General features: G+C 44.9%; 1 protein-coding gene across 2 annotated transcripts in view; it reads right to left on the reverse strand.

Annotated features, from left to right (window-relative positions):
* The window catches only part of rhbdl1 (rhomboid, veinlet-like 1), a gene marked incomplete at both ends in the record, with an annotated part of 36,464 nt that extends 16,295 nt beyond the window's left edge, over positions 1–20,169 (reverse strand). Inside the window, 5 exons of one of the 2 annotated variants that reach the window (XM_083993882.1) lie at positions 3,471–3,583; positions 3,719–3,867; positions 4,855–5,079; positions 12,479–12,637; positions 20,131–20,169. In XM_083993882.1, coding sequence (XP_083850008.1) covers positions 3,471–3,583; positions 3,719–3,867; positions 4,855–5,079; positions 12,479–12,637; positions 20,131–20,169 — 685 coding nt within the window. The remainder of the gene's footprint in view (positions 1–3,470; positions 3,584–3,718; positions 3,868–4,854; positions 5,080–12,478; positions 12,638–20,130) is intronic. The other variant, XM_083993883.1, reaches the window with a different exon arrangement.
* Positions 20,170–27,689: the final 7,520 nt, after the last annotated feature.

Here is a 27,689-nt window from a genome sequence, read left to right on the forward strand (position 1 = left end):
TTCCAGACTGCTACATCTTTCTATCTACCTGTCTATCCATGACTCTTTTCTTTGTGTAGTTTGATTTAACCCTGCACAGACAAGTGGTGCAGACAAAGGATGGGTAGTTTAATTAAAGAGACAAAACTGATGTAAATTAAACAGGTGCAAATTAGATAAAAAAAAAGATCCATAATGTCCTTAGAAGAATTTGACCACCACAAATTAAAGACAAACAAGACTGAGTCTGGATTTGACCAACAAGGTTTAAGCTGATCTCGAGTTTAGTCAGCATTGGATGAGTTCATCCAGGTTTAAAATCAATCAGCCAAGCTGTTGCACCATTTCAAATTAAACTCTGATTAGTGCGAAGCATCTAAACTAACTGTTTACAGCTGCTTTTCAGCAAACAACATGTCACACTGTTACTAGCTAGCTAAATACTGTAATTAGCTTAACAGTAATTGTGGTAGCTCAGCAGAGGAGCTCAAAAACTTGAAGACAAAAGCCAAAAAAAAAGAGAGAAAAGATTTAGTTCAGTCTGTCCCAAAAATGCAGCCGTTGCAAAAACTGAACCTCCTCATCTGCTCGTTCAAAATGAACCAGAGATCACAGATTTAATTGGAGTTTAAAGTTTTGGTACAACAGAACGAAATCTACTCTTGATTTAAAGTAAAACAAAACATTTAAAGAGAGGTTTAATTCTTACCTTTCTTTTTTTTTTTTTTTTATTTAAACTAGTTTAGTGCAACAGTGTTTCACCTTAAACTATGATTTAATCTCATGTAAAGGTTAAACCTTGTTGGTACAGTCCAGCCTGAGAATCCACAGTCCACAGCTAAATGTTAACAATGACAAAGTTTCAACATGCAAATCTTAGTTTGTAGCAGTTTTAATGTTGAACCTGATTAACATTTTAGTTTTGTGGCACATGCTGACACACACCACCTGTGTGCCTGACTACACCAGCTGACTGGAGGGGGCAGTGCTGTCTCTTTACTCGCTCAGCCTTTGTCATTAACCCCCAACTCCCCCCACAGCCACCTTCAAGTCTCCAGACACAGAGTCTGGGTGGACCTTGTAATGGGCCGCTCTCCAACAGATCACAACATTTCCAACATCAGCTTCATCAACAAGACTCAGGAGGTGAAATTATTGGGCTGCTAAAAAAGCCGTTCACCTTCCTGAGAGCGTCGGACAGCTGAGGCTCGTCCTCACCGTTCAGGATCAATTCATCTGGCGGAGGAGCTCGACCAAGTGTTGACTCAAGGAAATGTGATGATGATTGAGTTCATACTGATCATATTGAAAGTTAAATGCAGCAAAGTGCAAATTTAATTCCAGGCAGTTACGCGCGAGTTCAGAGTCAAACTCGCACTACGGCAATTCAATTTTTGATCACAACCGTGTAACTGGAGCGAAGAAATTCCAGTGAACACACAGTTTGACTCGAGGCTCTGGGGGAACAAATGTCAGCGTGTACGATCTCCTCGCTGCTTTCTCCTCCTTTTCAATCCAGGCTGTGACTTAAATCTCCAAACAACATCTCAAACTGCACTTAGGCTAATTCCCAGAGAGATGCCCCGCACTACTCTCCCATTTTTCCCATGCTGACTCGCTTGCTCTTTCCCTGTCATCATTGCTGAAATAAATCAAAGCTACAATAATTCATGAGTGTTAACAGTGTGTGTGTATGTGAGTGTGCGTTTGATTTTTTTTTTTCTTACAGTGTGTGAGGAGTTGGGAGCAGCTTTAACTCCGTTTTATGACTGTATGAGCAGAGAGAAAGAAGGAAGACAGAAGAATTTCGATTTTCCATCACATAGCAAAGATGAATCAGGTTACTAAAATGAATGAATATGCATGTAACTCAATGTGAATTAGGCTATTGCTCTCAACAGTGTTCAAATGATGGTTAGCAAGAGATTTACGAGATCCAAGACAGAAATTGTTCCCAGTGAAGATGAAAGCGGAAAGAGGTTTATGAAGTGGTGTTGATATGACTTCTGCAAATACGCATTAACAGCAAAAACCGCAGTGAGGAAAACTGCATCCGGCCAATCAGAGCGGATTTAAGACTTCCAATCTCTAAACTGGCTTGGACGAGGATGAAAGTTAATGAGGTTTCTTGTCAACAAAGAGTTGAGCGCTGCAGAAAGATCTCCGGACACCACAAGTCACTCTGCCACTCTTTTTTTTTTGGAAAGGGCGGGGTCACGAGCTGAGTCGCATTTATCAAAACTATCACACAGACCACTTGTGCATGTTGGATGGAAACAAGCTTGGGTCTCAGTGGAGCTGCAGCTAAGAGTCATTGGTTTTTATCCAGTATACAAGCGATGCAGTACAACACCTTTAACTTGATAAATGATGACTCTACCAAACAAAACACAAATCAAAGCATTTTTCTGATTAATAGACCATGCAAACGGTAATAAAAGTAGACAACAAACAAAAACAAAACTAGGTCAGGACAGATATACTGCAGAACAGGAAGCTGCCTCTCCTGTTTACCTCAGTGTCTTCAAAAAGGGAAGCATCGCTCATAAAGCAGTGTGGATTAGCAAAACTCTCTGCTACACCACTTATACTGTTAAGCTATTGATTGTACCCTCACTGCAGGCTGACACAATACGCACACATGCAGACTTTGCAGCTAAAAATGACACTGACCATCTGTTTTAAGAATTGATGTTAACTAACTAACTAACAAATAACTGTAGCACTGATACCACATGTGTGTCAACCAGAATACAATTACGTGAAATAATCACAATTACTTCAAATAAAAGAAGTAGTATGTTGCTTTACAGATATATAGATTAATACTAGGGATGTCACGATTATAGATTTTCTTGGTACGATAATTGTCAGAGAAATAATCACGGTATTACGATTATCATGATTATTATGCATCAATACATTTAACAACACTATGACTGTGTAAAATCAAATATAGTCAAAATATAATTACATTACTAATCTCTAAATATAGGACCAGTTATTAATCCCCCGGGGGAAGTGTTTGAAATATTTAAGTCATTAATTGTCATCTATACCAAATGTTTAAGTTTATTTTAATCATTTTTTAAAATTACAATCTTCCTTTACTTTAGCGCACATCTGTCGATATGGTTCGGACATAATCTTTTTTGGAAAGTGACGGTACTATTAATTGTGGCGTTTAATACCGCGATTAATTGTGAAAACAAGTAATTGTGACATCCCTAATTAATACTGAGCCTTAATTAAACAACAAACAAAATGTCAGTTTTCTTGTCATGCAGCAATATTTTGTATTTCTGTTTTTAATCCTATTTCAAAAGTGATATAAAATGTTCATGCATTGTTAATGTAAATTGATAAGTAAAGGGTTGGGGTGAATGAACAAATCTTATGCCTTCATTGATGCGGTCATACAGCACTCCACAGCACCCACTTTGAGCAGGCTACATAATGACACACTTATGTTTTTTTTAAAAGACACTCACCGGCCAGCACTCCTGCCATGTAGAGCAGACTTATTCGTAAGATGCCGTGGACCATCTCTAAAGGCACGCCGATCATCAGCTGCAGTAAAGCATTGAACCCGAGCTGCTCCAGACTGAGGAGGGATAAAAAAAAAAAAAACAGGATCAAATGATGGCATGAGTGTTTCTGTGTCAATGGGCAACAACTGCCAATATTTCTAACTGAATCAATCCTGCAGAAAACCACATGTGGAGGTTCATGAACTTACCCAACGTGCATGAACATGTAGCTGAAGAAGCGCCACACTTGTGCGCGGTGGCCGGGATGGTAGACCAGGGGGCTCTTCATGAAGTCAGGCTGATACGTCTGCAGTACCCACTTGTTTAGCATAATGCCGTAGCACATGAACACGATAATCTGCAACAGAGACGCCAAAATGACAATAGACTGTCAGTTCTTGCTGACATACCCATTACATACTCTCTCTGCATACTGCTGGTACAAAAGGTGGAAATTGCCCTGCAAAACAAAACCCACTGTGCTTTCAGAAAGACGCATGACATTTTCTTTTCTTTTCTTTTTTTTTTTGTATTCCTCGGCCGATGATTATTAGACTTGTGGAGACAATTACTGTCCACAGAAAAAAAATACAGCACATCTGGTTCAATTCCATTAATTTCTTTTCATAGAATAATGACTCATTGTCTCTGTGAATTAAAATGAATGTGAACTGTTATTATCACATCCTCATTGTCATTACAGACCATTCAGTGCCATTTTGAGGCATTATAAGAGCATTTGGCTTTCTTTCCTGAGAATTATGATGATTTCAGGGGAAATGATGATGAAGTTTTGGAGAGAAACTGTGGACTGTTTGCGGCGCTTAATCCCAAACCATTCAACTGTGGAAAGCTTCTGTGTTAGTCTGTCTTTTTTTTTTTCTTCATATGAACATAACAGGTCAATTAATGCCACAGTGGTGGTCGGGGTGCTTATTGACCTGGTTTTCAAGATCCAAAATTATTCGGAGAATGAGAGAAACCTCTGAATGCGGGCTGACTGAGGGTTTCAGCTCCAAGGAGTGGCATTAAATGCACGCAGTAAGCCCCTGACTCCCAAATGGGTTACCAGCTCATATCGAGCTCACACTAAAAGCGTGTGATCAAAGGCAGAAAATCTTTTCAGCGGGTCTGAGGTGAACGACTGAATCACAAAAACAATCTGAAGTAAGTGTTGTGGGTTAGTAGCACGCGGTGTGAGTCTCAGGTAAAAAAAATTGCAGGATAGAAGTGTTTTAAGAACGTCTCCATCAGTGAGGATGAACCAGCAGAATTACTTTAGTATGACTGGCACAAGATTTATCTATTGAACCCAGAAGTCAAGCTGATGAAGTCACTCCCTGACCTGGACGATGGTGACGATGGCGATAAAGACAGGCGGGGGACACAGGCGGTTCTGGTGAAAGTACCAGCGTCGGTCCGTCTCGCAGGGCAGGATCTCGTAGGCCACATAGCGCACAAAACGCTTGTACAGACCCAGCCCCGTCTCGTCCAGCAGGATCTCCCTCTGCAGCGTGCGGCGGCCATTGGCGATGGCTCGTCGGAAACTGCTGGAGCGCTTGCTGCTCATCTGAGGGAAAAGACAGGGAAAAAACAACAAACGTGTGTTATTCTTCAGTGCCAAATCCTTATAGGAGAACTGCTGGAGATTTAGAGAAACTTGGAGAAATGTTTGATGAGCAATTTTCCAAATTAGACTGAGGCGAGTGTAAAAACTGAGAGTTAGAAGATCAATACCAATCTGATGGCTGTGGGAACAGATGAACAATCTGTTCAGCTGACGGACCCAGTTTAGAAGAAACTTTAAGGAATCATCAGACAGGTTTAGAATCATTTGCTGCGTTTATTTCGTGCCACTTGATGACTTAATGTCTTTTTTTCGCAATTAACTTGCCTGGAGTCCCCGCCTGAGCGTTTATACTGTCAGCAGCTGGAGGACACACCTTCGCACGATCCCGTCGCCTGCCGCTGAATTTCTCATCTTAGCAATTAAAGCCGTAACTTTCTTCACGCTAAGTGGCTCAAATCATCAGTAAAGGAGGATTGCCTCTTTTCACATAATCTGAGGGAAGCTCATCAGTGTGACTAATCATCCTAGATGGGACGAGCCAACATTCATAAAGCACTGATTTCACAAAGGATAGCATGACGGTTTATGTAAGTCCTGCTTCTATCATCAGCCAGTCAGAGGGAAGGGTGATGACACTCTTATCTTCTTTTAAGACTTTTCCTGTCCTGACATGGCTCTGAGGCTTCAGCGCAGCACTGACGATTCTCTTTGACATTATTTCTGGCTGGATTCAGTAGTGGTTTTGTATGCACTTCTAACTTCTATTCTACCTTTAATTTATGAGCGATTTGTAGGTTTCAAGTGTCCATAATTTGTCAAACACAACAATTCATCAGTGTGTTAAAACAGCTCAAAGTCTCTTTGTTCAAACTGTGACAGCCACTTCAGCCCCATCTGTGTTACACAGACATTAAAGAACTGACGGCATTATGCTGTTTGGTCAGGACTAATGTCTTCATGAGTGGCAGTGAAAGATTTTATTCTAATTAGTGCGGACATGAAGATGTGCTTTATGAATCTGTGACACATAACAAGTGTATTTAACTATTAGAGATAAATGCTGTTTGTCTTCAGATACCCCGGCAGCAAATGAAATATTATGAAAACCATGTTACAGGTATAAACGACTGCTTATCAAGTTTTGCTTTTTGACAGAACTGTAGCTGAATATTCATGGCTGATAAGAAACTTGAATTATGTATAAGTTGTTTCTGATTCAGACTAAATGTAAGTGTGACTGCTGATTGCAGCTCAGACATTGTAACAAATGGGCTGCTCCAAGTGATTTTGCCCTTGAAAAGCCAATCTTTGTTAAGAGGAACAATTCTATGGAAGGAGAGAAAGTGTGTGCGTGTGTGTCTGTGTGTGTGTGTGTTATCACAGACTCCAGGTTTGCTTGGTGAGCTGCAGCTCTGCAGCAGGCCGCAGGCCAGCAGGACCAACTCTTAATAAGTTCTTAAATAGAGGCTTAGGATGAAAACTATCCTCATGCCACTATTTTTGACAACCGCGGCAGAGAACCGTCAGGATAACACAGAAAGTTCCTCTCTGCCAGAGTTACCACTGAAAATACCATCTGACCAGCAAGCTCGGATCCTTTGGAGTAAATATCTGCATTTCCTAACACACGATGAGAGAGTGTAAGATTCGTTTGGTCGCTGATTTTCAGTCGAAACCAGATGTCCCAAGTCTCCAGTGTAGCTAATACAACACACCTCCTTTGAGGACAACTGGCTGACTAAGCAATTATCTACATGTTATGATGTTATGTGACACTTCCTGAAAATTAGTTTTCCAGGAAAAACAGTGGAGCAGCTGCTACAGTTGACAATCGACAACAGCAGACCCTGTTTATAGGTTTCTTGGAGGATATGGCAGCTTCATGTGACGCGTAATGAAGCCTTGAGAGGGGGAAGAACAACCCGCCATTTGTAATTCATTAACCAGGTCCTTCTTGTAGACTCATTATACTGTAGACACAGTGGGGGGCACAGCAAAGGAAATTGTAGGTCAATGTCTATAAAAGCTAATGAGCTAAACATTCTGGAGGACAAAGACAGCAAATAAATGAGCAAATAATGAAGAGGTAATGAACAGATTGCTTCACAAACTAAGCCACTGTTTTTTTTTTTCCTTTTCAAGAAATCATTCAGGAAAAACAGGAAAAAAACCCTGCTAATCCCTTTTGGAAGTTAGCCGAGCAGGACGTGGTAACTACCCTAACTGTGGGTAATTATGACACTAGTGGTTGTATGGTGAGGGTGTGAGGGCCTGTTGCACAGTGATAACCAGAGAGACGTGGAGCCGGCCTGCTGGCTCTCTGCAGATGGAGGGATGCATATTTAGTATGGAAATCAGACCTGGAAAATGCAATTATACTATACTTGAGGCAGGGAGCGAAAGCCGAAGAAGAGGAGTAGAGGGACATTAGATGGTAGAGAGGGGGGGGAATTAAAAAGGCAAGATGAGATGCCTGCCTGGTTGAGCCCAACTGACCGGTTCTGGAGGCCAAACATTTCCATAGCGTTGAAATCACAATGGAAAAGAAAGACGAGGCGTATCATGAGAAGAGGAGAGAGATGTATGTGTATATAAGTGTGTTTCCTTCCTCTGCTGACTTCATTTCATCTCCGTTTGGCTCCGTGAGAACACCTGCCGCCTTCCCACACTGCGTTGTATTCTCTCTCAGCATTCATACCGACTGTGAAAATGTCCCCCCCCCTCCCCTCCCCTAGACACGGCTAAGCGTAGCTGTCATTCTGCTTTCCCTCCTCTGACATGCAGGGCCGCCGCCTCCAAAGTGAGTGCTAGCTGCCTTTTGAAGTGACGACAGGTTGGGAGATGACAAACAGACAATAAGGCGGCAAAACTTGTGATAATGCACTGAGAGGAGTGACGGGGAAAAAAACACAACACATGATATCACATGAAACGTTTGTGGAGGGGAGGAAGGGGGGGTGGGGGGTGGAGGGGGAGACCTCTAAGTTGTACATTGGTAACAGTGGAAGTTCCCTGACGAGGCAACGCCTGCCAGGGAATAATTGATGCTGAGGCTGAGAGCACAAAGATAAAGATAGTATCCCCCTTTAGGGATGGCTGAATTGGCCAAGCTGACAGCAGTGTGTGTGTGTGTGTGTCTGTGTGTGTGTGTGTGTGTGTGTGTGTGTGTGTGTGTGTGTGTGTGTGTGTGTGTGTGTGTGTGTGTGTGTGTGTGTGTGTGTGTGTGTGTGTGTGTGTGTGTGTGTGTGTGTCAAACAGCAAGGGTCCAGCCTCCTCCTCTCAGTAGCTGTGTGTTGCCTACTGTACACGCTGCTTTCAGCTCTAGTCAATTGTCCTTGATGGATTAATTAGCTGGACCACATGGTCAATACCTCACAGCTCAATACTAATTAGCAATAACAATTAAAAAATGTGTTTTAAAGGCCATTCAGGCATCTGCACTGCAGATACAAAAAAAAAAATCCATAAACTTTTTTCTTATTGGAGAGTTATGGTAATAACACTCACAAATCATTTATTGTTGCTAGAATAGTGGGAGATTGTGTCCATTAACGAAGCTTACACAGTGATTCACCACCACTGGGCTAACAGTGTCACTGTACCCATTTACTATCTCATTTGTGAGTCATTCAGAGAACCAAAATCCCCCCACCCCCCCTCTCTCCCCTGCTCCCTCGCCTTCCCTCCCTCCCTCCCTCTCCGGCACACACTCTCGCAGCAGAATCTAAATCACTGCGGATCTCAAGCCTCGCTGATTCTACTCTGACCCAGATACTCAGGTTCTTTCTTGCCCAAATCCTTTTAAAATGAGAGTCCACCTTTTTTCCCCTCCCTCTGGCAGTTTGTGGCCACAGCTTTCCTTCATGGTTTAATCATTATGGTGCTAAAACTCAGAAGGAACGAAAAAATAAATAAATTCACTGCGGGACACTTAAGTAAAGTGCATCACTTCTAGCTTGCAAGCCTTTGGAAAACAGAAAGCGTTGGATTGAGTTTGGTGCAGGATGTGATGCCCAATAGGTACAGTAGCATCTGTGTCCATGGAGACAGGTGCACTGAGGCCACTTATTGAGACTTGGAAAGAGTTGAAAATGTTTTAAAATCCCATTTATCACTGACTCGCAGAGAGACAAGGTCAGCGACCAAAGTTCATATCTGCTGTGTGAAAGTTCTCACTCTCTCTCTCTCTCTAATCTGCCCCAAATGCCACAAAACACACGGTTTAAAGCAGAACATTTTAATAGAAAAATTACATAAGTGTTTCTCTAACTATACGTCCTGAGGGAGCAGAAAATCTAAGTGCAACATTTGGGTAAAAACTCGGCACAAAGCAAAAAAACCTCCATTCTGAAAAAAGCAAATCTCTCGCCATAATCTCTAAAATACATCCTCTACCCGTGTAATTAACCATGGCAGCCATTTTGGATTCCCGTCGAACATTAGCCTAATTACCACCTGAAGGAAAACAATGACACACTTCTTCAATTACACAGTTGTTACATGATAGCATCAGAGGACTCTTTAAAGAAATCGATACGTGCAATTACATACGTATGGGATGTATCCGACACCGGGACGGGAAACGGCCGGGCCCTGCTTTTACGCTTCTTCACAAAAAAGATGTTTGTCTATCGCTGCAGTGTTGATGCCTCGTCGTGTGCACTTTGACACCTCGGGTGTTTCTCGGCACCCCTGCGTCGACAAAATGTCTGTGTGTAATTGTGTGGAAACGTGTCACCGTTTCCACATAGCAAAGCTTTGCTGTGTGGGATTTTGATGCAATGTGAGATACAGGCCTTACTCTTTGGGAGTGTATATGTTTGATTGAGTGAATGTGTGTATGTGTGCATGTGTGTGTGTGTGTGTGTGTGTGTGTGTGTGTGTGCATGTGTGTGTGCACAGCTCCCCAAGAGAGGTTTTAGCAGAGCGTTACTTATTCACCCCTCTGGCTGAACTGATGGGAGTTCTCTGGCTAAGATTGCCCTGCATGAAAGATGGGTTGAACATGAACGATGTCAGAGACAGTCTTGTACTCTTGTGTACACACACACACACACACACACGCAGACTCACACACATACAAACACTCACACACAGAGCAGACGCCAGAGAAAGCTGTTGCCTAACGGTGCGATTCAAACACATTTACACCCACCGAGGTCGAGAAAAGCAGTGTGGATTCACGGCTGCACCGAGTGAATGTAGAACAACAAATCAGGAAAATGTTGAACATCCGTTACAGACACAGAGAGAGAGGGAGAGAGGGAGAGAAATCTCAACAGCTCGTGGGCTCAGAGGATGGAAAAGGCATGGACTGAGCACACACACACACACACAAACCCTCTCCACTTTGCTGTGTCCATTTATAATAATAAATAAAATAAAATAATGTGCTTGGGAGTTCCAACTTCAGCTGAGGCCGGATCACAAATCAATACAGACATAATATAATGGCGGCAGTGAACTTTCCAAGTCAAAAAATATGACCGTCATTTATCACAGTGTGGAGATCTACTTATAAACGTGCTTGAGATACATAGTTGTGAATGGAAGTGGAGAGAGGATGAAAAAAAAAAAGAGGAGCGAAGACGCAAACTGAAGGGATTTAGGTGAAAATGATAAAAGCCAGAGAGCGGCAGAGAGAAAAGGAGAAGGGATGCTGGAGGTGTTCACTGATGACCTGCTTGAAAATGTCATGCTACATGCGGCACTTTCCCCGCGGCTGCCTGGAGCTCATCCCAGAGACCTGCAGAGCGCACGCATCACATGCCTTCACCACGGGAGGCCAGACTCGCATCAACATCTCCAATACCCTCTAAATTAGTCAGCAAATCTGTACTGGCAGCGCTCATGTGTATGAATGAGAGTCTGTCTGCATCTGAGACCGTGTGTGTGTGTGTGTGTGTGTGTGTGTGTGTGTGTGTGTGTCAGGGGGAACTGGTGGGAAAGACAGAGGGGAGGTGGGTGGCTGCATTAATTCATAATAAAACGCTTGACAGTGTTTGTGTGTATGCAAATTGCATGCATGTGCGGAGTATGACGATCTGTGCGCGTTCGCATGCGTGTCTCAGACAAAATCTTTACCTGGGGGTCGATATCTTTGTGAGAGACTGGGCGTTTTCAAATTACCTCAGATTACTGCCTGCTTCTGCCAATGCCGGGGCTAATCGAAGGCAATTTGCATTTTGGCTGATGGGTAATTTTAAAAGTTTATCCCTGATGACGTTGGAGGCGAGGCAGAGTTGGGGGCTTTTTTTTCCCTGCCTAACATATGCTCACAAGGAGTATAGAATGAAAGAGAAGGAAATGAGATCTGAGGGTTCAGGGAGAAGCAGGTACAAAATAAAAAGGGGGATGATATTACAAGGCTGGAGAAACTGGAGGGCTGAAGATGAGAACGCGGTGAAATGAGATGGATCGGGGGAAAAAAACATAACAACACTTGAAGAATGGCGAGGGAAGAGAGCTGTGCACTTCCGAGGAAAGGAGCATGATGAAAAAGAGAGGCAGCACCGTAGGAGCAGCACCTCTAAAGTGATTTCTCTGCATCAACCTCAGACGTGGGTCCTGCTCCAGACTGAGTGGCCTCGCGTGGCCTTCATTAGAAACCACAGGCAGCACAACACAAGGCAAGAGAAAGAGATAAAAAAAGAGAGACAGATAAATAGAGAGAGAGAAAGCAAAAGAGGAGGAAATGAGCTTAAGGAAGTGAAAATATGCCAGGAATTGCATTGCGTTGAATTAATCACGGTGCTTACACCCGTGTGGTGCCAGCGAGCCGAAGGCAGGTGCTCATCTACACGCTCCGAGTGAATCAGCCTTTCACATATAAAGCTCTACATGAATCTCTAATAGAGGCGCCACTGTAAACACAGATAGGTAAAGAGGCAGGGAATGAATAAGAAGAATGAGAAAAGCCTGACCTCATATTCACAGCAGAAACTGAGTCAGAATCTGCAGCTGTAGCTGAAGGAACAGTATGGTGCACTGACGACGTCGGTGTGTTCCCCAGTTTTACTGCTGTGTACGACGGTCGGGTTTGAATTGAATGCAACACTTATATTATGAGAAATAATAATTTGTTGCTTTAATATTGCGGCTGTCAGTCTGGTGTGGGTGTTTTCCGGTACTTGCGAGGTTAAGTGTCTGGATTTACCGACACATTAACTGGAAAGATTGATCCTCCTTTAACAGGACAGGAACGACCTGAACCGTTGAGTCACATTTTCGCCACTGCAGAGCTTCCTGGCTCCGTCTGAGTCAATTATGTAACCTTTTCTGAAATCCAACAAAAGTCTGTACATGTGGGGAAATTTGTCTCTGCGCTGCAGGACAGGATACGCTTTGTGTGTCTCCCTGTGCGGTTCTTACTGCCTGTGTCTGTGCGGTCTCCACTCACCAGCTCGATGAGCTCCTGGTAGCACACCTGTCCCTCTTCATTGCTCTGGACGAGGGCTAACAGCATGTCCAGCTTGGACGGGTCCAGCTGCAGCTCATGGTGCTCCACCAAGCTGGTGAAGTTCTCCACTGCAATGAAACCGGTGTTCTCTGGGTCCAGCTGCAGATAAAAAACAAAACAAAAACAACTTTCAGAAACACTGGGACAAAAACAGTATTGAAGATGCTTCTTCTGTCTGGATTTCTTTCTTTTCTTTAATAATAAACAGCACTGCAGAGATGAAGTGACAGTTTGCCCTGAGGGAGATGCATCAGTAAAAGACAGCTGAGATATATATACACACAGAGAGGCAACAACAGATACTCAAAAAGACAAATGAGAGCCTGAGGGCTGATGGCATAAGCTCATACAGTGACACTGTATTAATTAAGCTGTGTGGGCTCTATGATGCATTTAAAAGAATTGGACCTGCCTTAAGAAAATGCCCCATTCAACCTCATTACGAGAGCAGGCCTGCCAAACCAAACAGCGAGAGGGTTGTAGTTGTTGGAAGCAGCAAGAGAAGACAGACGGCCATGTCATTCTAATTTGCAGTGACCTGCAGTTTCCCTTAAAAACAAAAACCATTCCTCAGCATTAAATGAGGTTGAATTTTCAGTCTTTGTTTCTGAGTGGATGCTTCATTTGACTGTGTCAGTCTGCCCTTGGTCACATTTGCAGCTCGCAGTCACTCTGGTTTTTATAATCACCACTCACTCACTGCGACCCACAGTCCCATGGGTTATTACTGCTGATGCCTTACGCCACTGCTGCTCCTCGTAATTGATTTAAGCGGGAGAGTGTCGTAAAAATGGCTGAGTGCGGTTGTCTAAAATAGCGGCGGGTTAAAAATGGCTTGTAAAGTATAGGGTGTGTATCTACGCTCGGTTTGTGTAATGTGGTTTTTTTTGGGGGCAGCAGCTTCACATATCTACTTATCACTTGATTTTCTTCCCATCCCCTCTAAGATGCGATTCAATTGCTCTCCTATGGAGTGTTAATTCCTCATGCCAGCTCTCCTTTAGTGCATCTGACTGTGTTTGTGAAAAAATGTGCCTGTGGACAATTCTGGAGCAGCACAAAGAGACCACATGGAACGGGCCCTCGCTGCTTCTCATTTGACTGTTTCCTGAATGCTAACACAGCCTCATTAGGTTTCGGATAGTAAACCAACAGCCTCTCGTTGCCCCCGGGAGGAGTGAGCTTTCAGATGTTGCGTCAGAGTGGAGTCAGTCGTGCTGGATCATCGTTGGCCATGTCATGAGTCCGCGGGAAGAATCCCCCATCTAGGCCGCCTAAGTCTGGACCCTGCCTGCTCTGACACGCTTAGACAAAAGGTGTTACAGCGGCTGCATGAGGAGAGCGGCATTAAAACTACGCTGCACCGTGTGGGTCTCTACTGCGGGAGGCTCAGGGCTTAAAGCTCTGCTGCTCAACGACGGAGCAAAGAAGATCAATCGCCTCCTGAACATGTTTACTATGTGCTTTGCTTCCCCCCTTAGCACTTTCCCCACCGTTTTTTTTAAGTCATTTAGTTGAACACGAGCACCCCTTTAACTGCATTTAATCAGCTTTTTTTCCATTTCTCTGCATACTTATGCTTTTATTCACATGGGAGAGTGCAGTGGAGGCAGGGACTAATGGGTTAGTTTTGATGATGCTTGACTCAGAATGAGTGTTTTCCCACTGCTGGTTGGTAGCAGTCGTGGGGGGATTTTGTTAGGTACAACCTTGACACCAATACGCCTCTAAACAGAAGCCTATATCTGATAAAAAACAAAGAATCTGTGAACACACAACCGAAGCTGACTCCAGGACAGTTTCTGATAACACTCCTCACACATGTATAATATTGAAGTGAGGACTTTATTGAAAAAAAGGTGCAAAATCCATAGACTATCTCTCCCCTGCTCATTGTCCCTGATATATCACACTGTAACCTCAACACTTAGCTCCTAGTTAGTAGAGCCTGACAGAAGGCGATTACAACGCACATAAAACCAAATTTGTGAATAAAAATGAACCAAGACGGGAAAGAAAAAGGGGGCCCAGGTTTATTTTTAGATAATCCCTTTAACTGTGTGTTCCACGGACGTTTGTTAAAACACGGCCCTTCTCTTCCCTTGAGGAGAGCCGAGCAAAATGGTGCAGATACAGTATGGCCAGTGTTGAAGAAGTGCAAGGCGTCAGGATGAGATGTCAGGGAATACAGGGGGGGGGGGGGGGGGGGGGGGGGGGAAGCACAAAAAAAAAAAATACAGCAGAGTGGTGAAGGGAGAAGAGGTGGGTGGTCAGTTGATGAAATGAAAACATGTTGAAATGAGGGGAATAGCAGGAGGAGGAGAAGGAGAAGGAAGGGGAAAGTAGAGCAGAGGCAGTGAGAAATTAAAGGGAACATAAAAACGCTGTTCCTCGTTGCGTCTGCTCGGCCCAGCAGCCGGGGCCCTGAGTCCTCTTCTCCTCTTTCCTATAAGAGGTGCTGTGACACACTCCAGCGCTCTGCATCCACTTGCCACAGAGGGGAGATAGATCAGATTGTAATGTGCTCCTGGCTCAGCACCGGGCTGACGGGGGGAACAGAGAGCCGCACTGGGGACGTCTGATAACTGTCAGGCTCCATATGTCAGCACATCACTACACATACGGCAGCGGCACAGACTCAGACACAGCGGCGCACTGTATATGGCTGCGCGCATTTATGCAAAAGGCGAGTGTTGACGCTGAGCTGTCACACTGCACAGATACGACTCCCTCCGCCGCCTGACCTTATTCAGTAGGAACGTTTACACGGGGGAGGCCGTCTGCTGAGGATACAACAAGGTGGAGGGTTGCTTCTTGTTCCCAATTAGGGTTATCAATTAGCGAGATGAGGCACACTGAGATGAATGAGTGTTGGCGAGAAGAGTCAGGTTTTTTTTCTTCCTTCCTTGGGTTGTGCTGGTGGTGACATGCGTGGATGAGGGAGGGAGAGATGGAGAGAAGAAAGGGTTGGAGGAAGGAGGGCAAAGGCACAGAGGGAAGCAGTTATTGAAGCGATCCAACACTGGTGAGGGCGACACTTTGACAAGCTGCATGGGTTTCCATGGTTACCAGTCGCCTGTGTGTCATCCCTTTCTCGCACACACACACACACCCCCCCCTCGACATATTGGCATTCGAGAGGCAAAGGAAAGACACAAAAGGGATGGGGAGAGAGAGAGAGATGATGAAAAGGAGGGAGGAATACAGATGCCTGAGAGAGAAAGAGAGAGAGAGAGAGAGAGAGAGAGAGAGAAGGAAAAATGGGAATATATAGGAGGATGGAGAGAAACCAATGAGATCGGAATGAGGCTGTAATGAGGCGGAGGGAGAGTTCAGTTTGTGAGGGGAGGCGGGGCGGGAGATTATGGATGGAAGGTGGTGGAGGGGAGGGGAGGAGGTGGGGGAGGCGTTGAGGGAAAGAGAGCAACCAAACTTGGCTGGTTCAAGCAGCAAGTGGGAGGGGACGGACAAGATGGGATGGAAGTGTGTACAGGAGGGGAGTGGGATGCTGAGCGTCGGGGGGAATGATCTCGGTGTTAACCCCCAGGACCTCTATTAGCTGACACCAGCCCACAACCCACTTATCAGTCTGGCCCACAGGGGCTCAAGAACCAACCCCAACCCCAAGCCCAAGCCATGATAGAAGTGCAGCCAGTGGACTGAAACCCCATCACCCAGCATGCATCTGTACGTCGCATTAGCAGTGTGCAGAGCGGAGACAGTGGAGATTCCCATGCTGCCACTGACCTTCAGCCAACTTTAGACGGCACAAACTGAATCATTTTTATCAGGATTTCCCCACTTATCATCTGGTAGAGGTAATCTGATTACCTGGTACAAAGTAATCTGATTACCTTCACCAGATAGTTAGATATCCTCAGTCTGACTCTCTGTTCCCTTTGTTGATTGACTGATTAGTTGATCGACAGAAAATGGCAAAAAAAAGAGGAAAAAAAGCCACAAATGACCACTTCTAGTGTGTTAAATAAGAAGATTGTTTGTTTTCTTTGTTGTTTATGACTTGTGGTTTTGGCTGGTGGTCAGAATACAAGTTATTTTGAGCCATCAACTTGAGCTCCAGGACACAATGTTTGCATTTCCCAATGTTTTCTGACAAACATCTAATCAAAAAATGGGCTTAAATCTTACTTTTTCTGTCTTGATTTGTCAAATTAAATTAGGGTTTTCTTTGAGTAATGCAATAGCTGTATGTACAAGAGCCAATTACTTTCATCAGAACAGTTAAATGAATATAAGTTTAAGTCTAGAGACTGAAAACCTGCAAAAAGGCAAACAATCCATATCTGTTTCAAAAGCAGGAGTTGAAAGAGTCCTACTAACCAACATTGTTGTTGTTGTTTCTTTTTTAAATCACACACTTGATTACATAATAGCGCTGGAGTTTGAAAGGGTAAATCTAAAGGTTGAATGCACAGATTTTATTCACTCATTGGAAAATGGTGATCATAACTTCCAAGAGATGGGAACGCTGCAGCACTGGTGCGGTTCCCAGGCCCGCTAACCCGCTGACACAGAGCCAATATGACAGACTACTTTGGTCTCTGTGAACAAGACGGTCAAGCATGAACAGTGGTGTGTATGTGCAGGGAGGGGGGGGGGGGGGGGGGCAGTGGCATTTTACAGGGAACAGCATATTTGCATAGCACCAGATAAAACACTCTCTTGAGTCTATTACCCTCAGGATTCACTGGTGTTCACCCACAACTGGGCCACTGACTCTGTCATTCTCACATCGCATGTTCTGCACTGCTGTTAGCATCATGACACTCATGACTTCAGCACCGTGGCTCTGCGGCGAGACGGCCCGAGTGGGGGAGACTGAAGAGAGACATCCGAGGAATTTTCCTTGATGCAAACACTCATCTAACTACGCTTCCTGGCGTTTCAACACAGTACAAACAGCCGGGGGGGATTTTCAAATACAACTCAATGCAAATCAGCATCAGACAATGATGAGAGGGGATAGTGTATAAGAGCTTTAGTCTTTCTACTTGACATAAATATGTCAAAACAGTATTCAGAACCCCAGGTCCTTATGGGACCGATATAAATAAGCCAGATAAGAAACAAACAACACATTGGGGAGATATTCAGCGACTAATGATAGCATGCTTTAGTGAGTGCTACCGACCATCAACTTGCCTTATCAGTGGCACTGCAATGGAAAGACTATCAAAGAAACAGCGTGTGTGTGTGTGTGCATACTCTGACCATGAGCATATGTGTGAAGCTGCATAGGCCAGAAATAGCCTGAGCTCAGCATTGCAACCTTCTGCAGACAAAGACTAATAAACTCACTCATGTTGCCACTGTTGCTTTCTTCTTCTTCCCCCCTGCAGCATTTTCATGAGGTTTAGAGTGACAAGGCTGCAATTTCCCCTCAGCTTTAGACCTGCACTGCTCATGTAAACGAAACGCATCCTTCCTCTCTGGGTGCAAAGCATCCCATATTGTTTTTTGGGAATCTCCAGGGAACCCCGGTGGCAATAAAGTTTGGTGATTCTCATATTTTATGTATGTTTGCCTGAAGGAACGATGAACCAAATCCATTTTTCCGTTTGTAAAAATGTAAGGTTGTGGGTTCAAAGCCGTAGATTAAGAAAACCTAGACTACACTTAAGATGCTTTTACGCATAGCTTTTGACCTCGAGTTGCTCTTGGGGATTTGCTTTGAGGTTGATGAAATCCGAGGGTCATAGTGGGAAAGCTCCAGTGAATGTGGCAAAAAAATAAATGTGGAGGGCAGAGCTGCAAAAGCATCACACGTTGCCCTGCAAAACATTTTCCTGGATAAAGATGAGGGGGGAAAAAAGTGTCCGATGTTTAGGCAGGCAGCAGGGCTTTGTTAAAAACAAGCTTGCCTGTTCCCGGTCCAAAAGCACTTGGCAGATTTGACTTCATTCTAGTTTAATTAGAGAGACCTTTTTCAAATCAAAGGCCGCCGCATGGAGTCCCAAAAGTGGAAAAAGCCTGTCGTCAGCCAGCGTGAGTGATTTGGTCTAGTCTTAAGCACAACAGGGCTATAGCCTACTCAACTGCAGCCTTGCAAACTGCCTATATGAACACACTGGCACAAGCAAGAGTAAACCCCACAATCAATAAAACAACCAGCCGTTTACAGTGTGGAAATATTGGCTTCATCTCCAGCCCAGCGACCTGCTGCATCGAAAATGGGTATCGACACAGATGAGTCAGCCTCTTTGATTCTGCATTTAAAATGTGTCTGTGAGGGAATATGTATTGTTGAGGTAACGCTAAGTAGCTTGTTATCGCTGAAGCACGTATACAGTACATGACTCACTGGTGTGACCACGGAGCATCTTCTCACTCAACCCACACAGACTTCCACCACACACATTCATAAAAATGCAACTGTGCACATGATCCCAGACACGCACGCACATACGCACGTCTCCCCAAGGCTCTTGGGTTTGCTGATCAATGCGTTGCTGATGGGCCACTCATGACCTCAAAACCCTGCAGCAGATAATCAATTTCTCCCTCTTGGACAGAATGATTGCCCAATCCATCTGCCAGTCAAAGCCAAACCCCAAAAGGCTGCTTTCAAAAACAGGAGACACACTGGAAAGCCTGGAGTTAAATACCAGACATAGAGCAGAGCCTGAAACACACACACATACACAATCACGTATGTCTTGAGGAAGCACAAGCCAGATACAGTACATGCATGCTTTCTTGGTATCTGCCTTCACATCCATTCTGGTTTGTTAATTTTGGAGCCGGTTGACCGAGGCTAAATTCAAACATGCATCTGATTGGGCAGTAAAAACAGGAGCTCGGGTCGACGACTCTAAGAAGAAACCAGATGCCAAAATGATTTTTTTTTCTAGTGTAAATATGACCACCTACACTGTATTTCTTCTCAGTAATCACCTGCAACAACAGGGCTGAAAATGAGGCAAAAGTTTAAAGCCGAATCACAGATGCTATTAAAAAGGAAAAACTGTAAGTGTGGCTTACTCTTTGTTTGACCCTTGAAAATGAAAAGCTGAAGATTTGTTTGTTTTTTAAGGGGATAAAAAGCACTCACAGATGCAGACACACACACACACACACACATCCATGCACATACAGCATGACTGCTGCAGACGCTAATGCAGCAACTCCATGACTTCTCTTTGATCATTGACCATTATTACATGATTTTTACATCATTCAACCAGAGAATACAACAAACCACATCAACCTATACATCCATTCACACAATATATTCCCCCATCTCTTTGCTCATACAACCCTGCCTCTTTTTATCCCTTCCATAAACCATGACATGACGCCCCCCACCCCCCCTCTTCCTCCTCCTCCTCCTCCTCCTCATGCTGTGGCTCATGATCTGACCTCACATACTCGGGGCCCACATGGCTCCATGATGCTGGCGTCCGTCATGTTGTCTCATGTTCTTGCAAACGGCTCCTTGCTATCAATCCCTCACATCAGCTCTCTCACCCTCGAGCCTCCGCCGCGTCTCTCAATCCCTGGATAGACGGCGAGGTGGCCGGGAGCCCCGTAACCATAGAAACCCCCTGCCGCTGCATGCTCGCTTTGCTTACCTGCTCTTGTATGAGCTGAAACAGGGAGCTTCTATCCATATACTGGCCAGGGAGGTGAGAGGAGCCGCCGAGGACAAGGGCATAGGGAGGAGCAAGAGAGGAGCGGCGGCGGCGGCGGTGGTGGTGGTGTTGGGAAGGATGGGATGATGAGGTGGAGGGGGATTTGGTTGAAGTAGCAGCTGGTGCCTAAATTGTAGCGTCAGGCCCCCCTTTCGTATAGCTGCTGCTGCTGCGTCCCCTCCTTGATGATGGAGAAAGCCCGGAGATCTCGGTCCCCTGGTCTTTTCCTTTTTGCTGGTGGAGTGAGAGTGAGGACGGTGTGGTGGTGGTGGTGGTGGTGTTGTTGGTGTTGGTGGTGCAGACGGGCCGTGACTCTGCTCTGTGCCAGTGGAGTGTGGCGGTAAAAACCCAGCTTCAGCAGCAGACGACCGACAGGCAGGCAGGCATGCAGGCAAGGCAGATCCAGCAGCTCTCATTCACTCTCCTCCCTCCTCCTCCTCCTCGCTCTCCTCTATCCCATTGCACTGACTGCTACCTCGCTCTCTCTCTCTTTCCCTCTCTTCATACACACACACACGCACACACACACACACAACTGCGCCGCCTTGCATACCAATGAGGAAGAGGGAGGGTGGTGGCCTCTCTCTTCCAATGGCAGGAGGGGAAGGAGTGGCCAGGGTGGCTGCGGCTCCTCTCCTCACTACAAGTAAGGCATCTCAGGGAGGGAGTAGGGGATGGGCTCCACTGCGGCTCTGCGCTTACTACTGGCACAGCCCCCCCCCTCTCTTCACCCCACGCACACGTCTGGTCTGTTACTGACAGGAATACACACACAGACACACACACAAACAAACCCACACACTGTAAACAAGACAAAAGCTACCAATACACAGTCACAACCATGTTATGAGTGTGTCAGCTTCTCGGTTACATGAGACAAAAGGACTTAAAAAATGGCATAAAACCGCTAATGACATCAATGCCACTGGAAAACTATACCTTGCTCTGCATCCATTACATCCCCTTGCTAATTATAACCATTGGCACATTAGCACATTGTATGCACCGCTGCACAATCAAGCGTTTTCTCACCACCACACCACACAGGCACAAACATAAAATTGAATTAAACTGTTTGGACGGCTCAGTGATCCTCCAGCGAGCTCAAATGAATTCCACTACGACAATAACCCAAGACCAGAATCCTCAGTACAATAGTTCATTATAAGTAATACCAGAACAAAGACTCTTTTTATGTTAATCTGATGCATAATAAAGAGACGGGCATGCAGGGAGCAGAGCATGAGGGGTCCAAACGTACGAATGGAGAAAGGCAACTTGTTACTGCTCATGTGGACAGAAGTGGGTGTGCTTGGTTTTTATTGAGACGCTCTTTAAAAGGTGATTCCTGTCCGCATGCATCCGCAGTGACCCCTCCTCCCCAGGACAATGGCGATAAGGCGGAGGAGGAAGAAGCAGCACAGGGACGTAAATCTCAACCCAACGTGAAAAAATATGAAAACAGCCTTAAATACCCCGGAGTCGGTAGTAGCTGAAAACATCGTCTGGGTTGTGACCCGGCGATGACTTCAAGGAACGGCCAAAATGGTTGAAGCAGTGTTGTTTCTAGTCCTCTGTACCGTTTCCCTGTGAGATTTACTACAAGCAGTGTAACTCAGCCTCTGGCTCCGTGACAAACAGTGCCTCTGTCTGTTTAAGTGCCATGATTGCACCAGATGTTTGGACTTTCATTTTTTCTTATGAAACAAGAAAGCTTGTAAATCCTCCTTCAACGAGAGAAGAATATCTGGACGTGCATATTGCAGCGATGTACGCTGTGCTTGAGGCTCAGTCTGATGCTGCTGACGGTAGGCTACAAAGCCACTGGTAACTGCTGTATTTGTCCTAATGGATTGGGCCTAGGCCACCTTGAACATGGCAGAGCTCCCAGACTTTCTTTGTCACCTTCATTTACGGCCACCTGACACTCTCTTGTTTAAACAAAACCTTAATAACGACCGTCCAAGTCTATAGAAACGACAGGTTTCCTCTTCTCTGAGGCAGGACTGAAGTCACTCCACGGGCTTCTTTGTTCAGCCACTAATCAATGTTAGGAATTAATTTGCCTCCAATGCTCTGTAGCTGTGAACATGAATAAGAAGCTTCTAATTATAAGGTCACTGCTTCAGGATTTGCAAACTGCAATAAAATGAGACAGATTGGAAGAAGAGACTAAATTAAACTGGATTGAAACAGTTGCCTTGGTTACCTCAAAGCACTCCCATCAAACAACAAAAGACATGTAGCATGAACTCAAAGACATGAAGCGCAGTAGAGGACATTTACAAAAGGAGGTGGTTATATGTTTAGCGTGTAGCACTATTGTATTTACACACATCACACAGTATTGCACATGAGGCAGGTAAACAACTGGGATCACAGGTGCATCGTGGGTCATGCCAGTGTAACCGTTTCCATTACACTGCCACCCAGCGATATTATACAGGTGACTGACAGAGCAAGATAAGCCTCCAGTGATATTCTGTCTCTGCTGCCTGAGGTGTCCCCAGCTGAGCGGTCTCTCCTGAGCCTGACTAAACCCCTTCGTGTTCGGCCCCAGTGGATGGAGGCGGGCGGCGAGACAAACCCGGGCAGCCTGCACCTCTTTAACGAGGCCTCAGAGCGGCCCACGGAACGCCGGTCTAAGAGCAGGGAGAGAATAACAAGACCTTTCAGGGAGGCAGAAAGCACATTAATTAGACCACCAGGCTGCACTTTTCCTCACCGGCTTAGTGACCTTGAGGCCAATATGGAAGGTGTCCATTTATCCGGTGTCTGAGTGAGAGTAGTGGTTTCCCTCAGTGAAACAGACATTAAGAAGGAGCTATTAATGTATGCCTTTAGGCTCTGGATTCCGTATGTGTTATTTTACACCGGCTGTATCAGATATTTGGCATGAACATTGCATGTAAGTTGATTTATAGTGCAGACTTCTTGTGTCCACAAGTGTGGGGATTTGTTTATGTGCACAATAGGATCCTCAAATCAATTTTTTGTTGTTGCAAAAACCAAGATTAAATCCAAACCAGGATTGAATCGGATACAAGCGGCCGAAATGAGTTTCCTCCGCAGGGTGGCGGGGCGCTCCCTTAGAGATAGGGTGAGGAGCTCTGTCACCCGGGAGGAGCTCGGAGTAGAGCCGCTGCTCCTCCACATCGAGAGGAGCCAGCTGAGGTGGCTCGGGCACCTGTATAGGATGCCCCCTGGACGCCTCCCTCGTGAGGTGTTCCGGGCATGTCCCACCGGGAGGAGGCCCCGCGGAAGACCCAGGACACGCTGGAGTGACTACGTCACTCGGCTGGCCTGGGAACGCCTTGGGGTCCCCCCGGAAGAGCTGGAGGAAGTGTCCGGGGAGAGGGAAGTCTGGGGATCCCTGCTCCGACTGCTGCCCCCGCGACCCGACTCCGGATCAAGCGGATGAAAATGGATGGATGGATGGATTGAATCATTATTTTTCTTGAATTTGTTGCACTAAATTGCTCTTTAAATAGATGTAGTCCTTCATAAATGAAATTCAGCTCCTGTTGCTTTCCCTCGATTTTTAGGTACCCACTAAAATGAGGCTCCCTGGTGTTTTTAGTATTACAATGTCCATTTCTGCTCTGACAAAAGATTGCACAGCTGCAATGTCACGGTGTCTGTGAGTTATAAAACTGAGAGCTGCCACATTTCTGCCTCACAGTATTTTCTCTGCCCACCTTACTGATCAAAGTTTAAATCTAGACTGTCTGCATTTAGATTTACACATTGAAACACTTCGTATTTTGTTGATTCTTCATAAATCAGATGCAGGATGCTTTTAAATATACTGGTTTTCTTGATATCTGCTGGTACAGGAGGAAAGTTTGAATCATCTGATACTGATTTGATGCTACACTGAAGGAAAAGATGTTTATGTGCATCATATAGTCACCAAAGTTAAAGAGTCCTTATTTTATTTTTAAGTTAAATCTTGAATAGGCTTTTAGTGAGGAGAAAGAGGCAGCCAAGGCACAGTGGAGAGGTGGAGAAGTAAAAGGTCCTTTGAAATGTCCCTCCTTTGAATGTCTTGTAAGCCCATACAAGCTGGGCACCATTTGATGTCAGCAGCTTCAAAGATCCAATTGATAAATCAATATAGCACACGTAGATGCACTGAAATGGAATACTGCTGCTACAAAGCATACATGTTGAGCCTCTGTGCACTTTGCTGAATCTTATATTCAGGAAAGTACAGTATACCGGCCTGGAAAGAGCCGGTAAATCCTCCTTAATGGAGAAGAGAAGAGTATTAAGGTGTGCAGCAAAAAGCGACAACCAGAAATTACCTCATGAAATCTTAATCATACTTGGTTGTTGAGCTGGACCAGTGTCCCTATGTGGACATCCATGTGAGATGGAGTGCTATCTAGTGTACCCTCGGAAACATTCCTGCCATCTACTGCCATTAAAAGGGCGGAAGAGAAAGTTTAAAACATTTATCGAGGTGAAAGAGAAGAGAGAGACTCTTGGAGAGGAGCTACAGTCTGAAAGCTCAAGAAAAGAGGGAATGAAATTTCAACTACAGCATCAAGGAGTTGGCGCTTGTAACGACTGGTGTGTCAGATCCAGTCTGCATGTTGTCAATGTCCGAGATCACTGACCTAATCTTTTATAAAACACACAGACAAGTTTATCTGGGGATTTCTGGAGCCTGCTAGCTTCCACTAATCATGTGAATTAAATTAGATGGTATTTCACACTGGAGCCGCTGAATGTCAGGCAGTAATGATTGTGCAATAGAGGGAATCACCCGCATGATGAAAAACAGCAGAAAAACGAATCAGGTCACTGAATGACACACTTTTAGTTCAAAATGCTCCATTTAGACGATCTCTTGGGGACATAAAAACGGAAGGAGCCAAAGAGGGGAAGGAGAGAGTGAGAGGAAGGAGGTTGAAAGGGGGAGATAATTAAGGCGAAAAGGGGAGGTAAAGGGGAAAATTAATAAAAGAGGGGTGTATTACAAATTCACTTAACTCTGCCAAGATTTAAATTCATGAGGGAGGCACTCTTTCAACCTCGTCTATGCAAAATTCACGTCTTGTTCAGTGAGTGATTTCCCTCTCATACATCAAACACCATTTTTGACATTATAGTGTCACTTCTGGTTGAGTTCAGGGTTTCCGGGCAGCCTCTGTTGATCGGCTTGGGACTGGAGTCGTAAAAGTCAAGCTGAGGTGAGGGGAGACCTCTGCTGTCTAAACCTGCAGTTGCATCCTAAGCTGAGGGCAGCACCGTTGGACAACATCCATAAACACAGCACATACAAAACCACAGAGTATCCAAGGACTGCTGACAGACCAGGATCAGAGCACCAACTGAGCTAACCTGAAAATACTTTACAGCTCGTCACTCTTCCACTTTCATAAGAATATGACATGGATGTTGATGCTTTTCTGCCTGCATTGCAATCACACACCTACAGTACCATTACAATCTAACTTAAAGGGATAGTTCAACATTTTGGCAAACTGGCCCATTGCCATAATCCCTATAGTCTTAGCAGTAGGTTGGTTACCTTTAATTGTCGGTGCAAGCTACTTTTAGAACGGCGGAGCAGAGCCGTGAGCTGCTCAGAGCTATGCTACGGAGGCTAATGGGATTTCTTGGTTTCCCTTCCCTCATCAAACTCATCAAATACACAATCCAACAACTCCAAAACGCTCTGGTGGACAAGTTGTGACCTGCACATTCACCACGCTATGAGATAATATGAGATAATAACAGAATGTTACCAGACAGAGTTGTTTTAGAGGTAAATACAAAGACTGCTTGATGAAAAGCTGCCCCTGAAGGCAACGTGCATCAGCTGTTTTGCATGAATTTACCTCTAAAACAACTCTGTCTGGTAACGTTCTGTTATTATCTCATAGCGTGGTGAATGTGCAGGTCACAACTTGTCCACCAGAGCGTTTCGGAGTTGTTGAATTGTGCATTTGATGAGTTTGATGAGGGAAACCAATAAATCCCATGAACCTCAGTAGCATATTTCTGAGCAGCTCGCGGCTCTGCTCTGCCGTTCTAAAAATAGCTTGCACCGACAATTAAAGGTAACGAACCTACTGCTATGACTATAAGGATTATGGCAATGGGCCAATTTGTCAAAATGTTGAACTATCCCTTTAAGTATATGATGACACAATTATCTGTTTGTGTAGCAGCACTAATCATTTCTAAGCCAAGTCTAAGCTTATATGGACAACAAATGACACTATCAATTACTTATCTTTAAGCTGCGACTGCCCTCTATTGGTGAAATCAGCTCACACCAGTTTCACCAGTATATCCATTCCACCGATTAGTTATACCGCTTATCTGTGAAGGGTCTAAGGTGGGGTGGGGGCTAGGGCCAATGGCAGGTGACAAAAGGGGGAGGGTGGGGTACACTCTGGACAGGTCACCGGGGTTGATGTACAGGGAGAAACCTCACACTCGCATTCACAACTTGTATGATGGGACAACATAACTCGTGCCAGTGCTCTTAAACATTTGTGTGTTGTCTGTCAACGCTATTCCATCTTTGTTTGCTAGCTTTTGTCTACAGAGGACACAATGTAAAGGAGAGAAAAGTCTGTGCATGAGATGGTTGTTTCTAGTTGGGGTTACACAAAAAGATATCACACAGTTATTTAAGTCAACACATGATGGTTCTGGTGTTAACGGCAGCCTGATGTAGCAGTGTTTGTTACTCGTGTCCTCTACCTAAGTCTCTGGATTAAAGGGGCAAAAGGTTAAAGTCAAGATTAGAGCTAAATGTAGCATTCTCCATGAGCAATGTATGTGATGAATCACATGTGACGGCATGTAGTCACAATGTCACATGTGTGGGTTCAAACCGCTCAAATTAAACTATTGGTAAACTTTGCGTTTTAGTTTTATCACTAATTTCTTTTTTTTAAACAACTGGTGCATTTTTCTTTCAAATGAGTACCTCTAGTAAAAAAAAAACCTCTCAATTGTTCAACTAAAATGCTGTGTCATCTTGTGGCATGACGGACAAAAGCCCACAATAGCTTCTGTTAGAGTCGTCTCTACTGGTTCTGATTGACAGCTCACAGGTGCTCCGACACACTGCGCCCAATGAGAAGCCTGTCCCGTAAGAGGCGGTTTGACAGCTGACACTGTGGAAATTGTTACCTGCTCTACATACTGACATGAGGGAGGGCGTGTTGGGGTGGTGACCACGAGACGTTAACAAAGAACGCCTTGGTGTGTTGCGAACTGACGGGCCACTGTTGGCTCGGCCGCGCAGCACTCAGCGCAGCACTTGGCCGTCGACACCTGCTCAGACATCCAAGTGTTGTCACAATTGTCAAGAGCCAGACACGCACACACACACAGCATACACTCATTCACTCTCACTACCTCCACAGAACGCACTCACACACACTCCAGCTGGCCCCCGAGGGCGAGTGCATGTAAACCACTGGTGTGTCAAAGCCTTGTTTTCACTTTCCGCTGTCTGTGTGGCACCCTGT

Source organism: Trachurus trachurus, assembly GCF_905171665.1.
Source record: "Trachurus trachurus genome assembly, chromosome: 19".
NCBI lineage: Eukaryota > Metazoa > Chordata > Actinopteri > Carangiformes > Carangidae > Trachurus > Trachurus trachurus.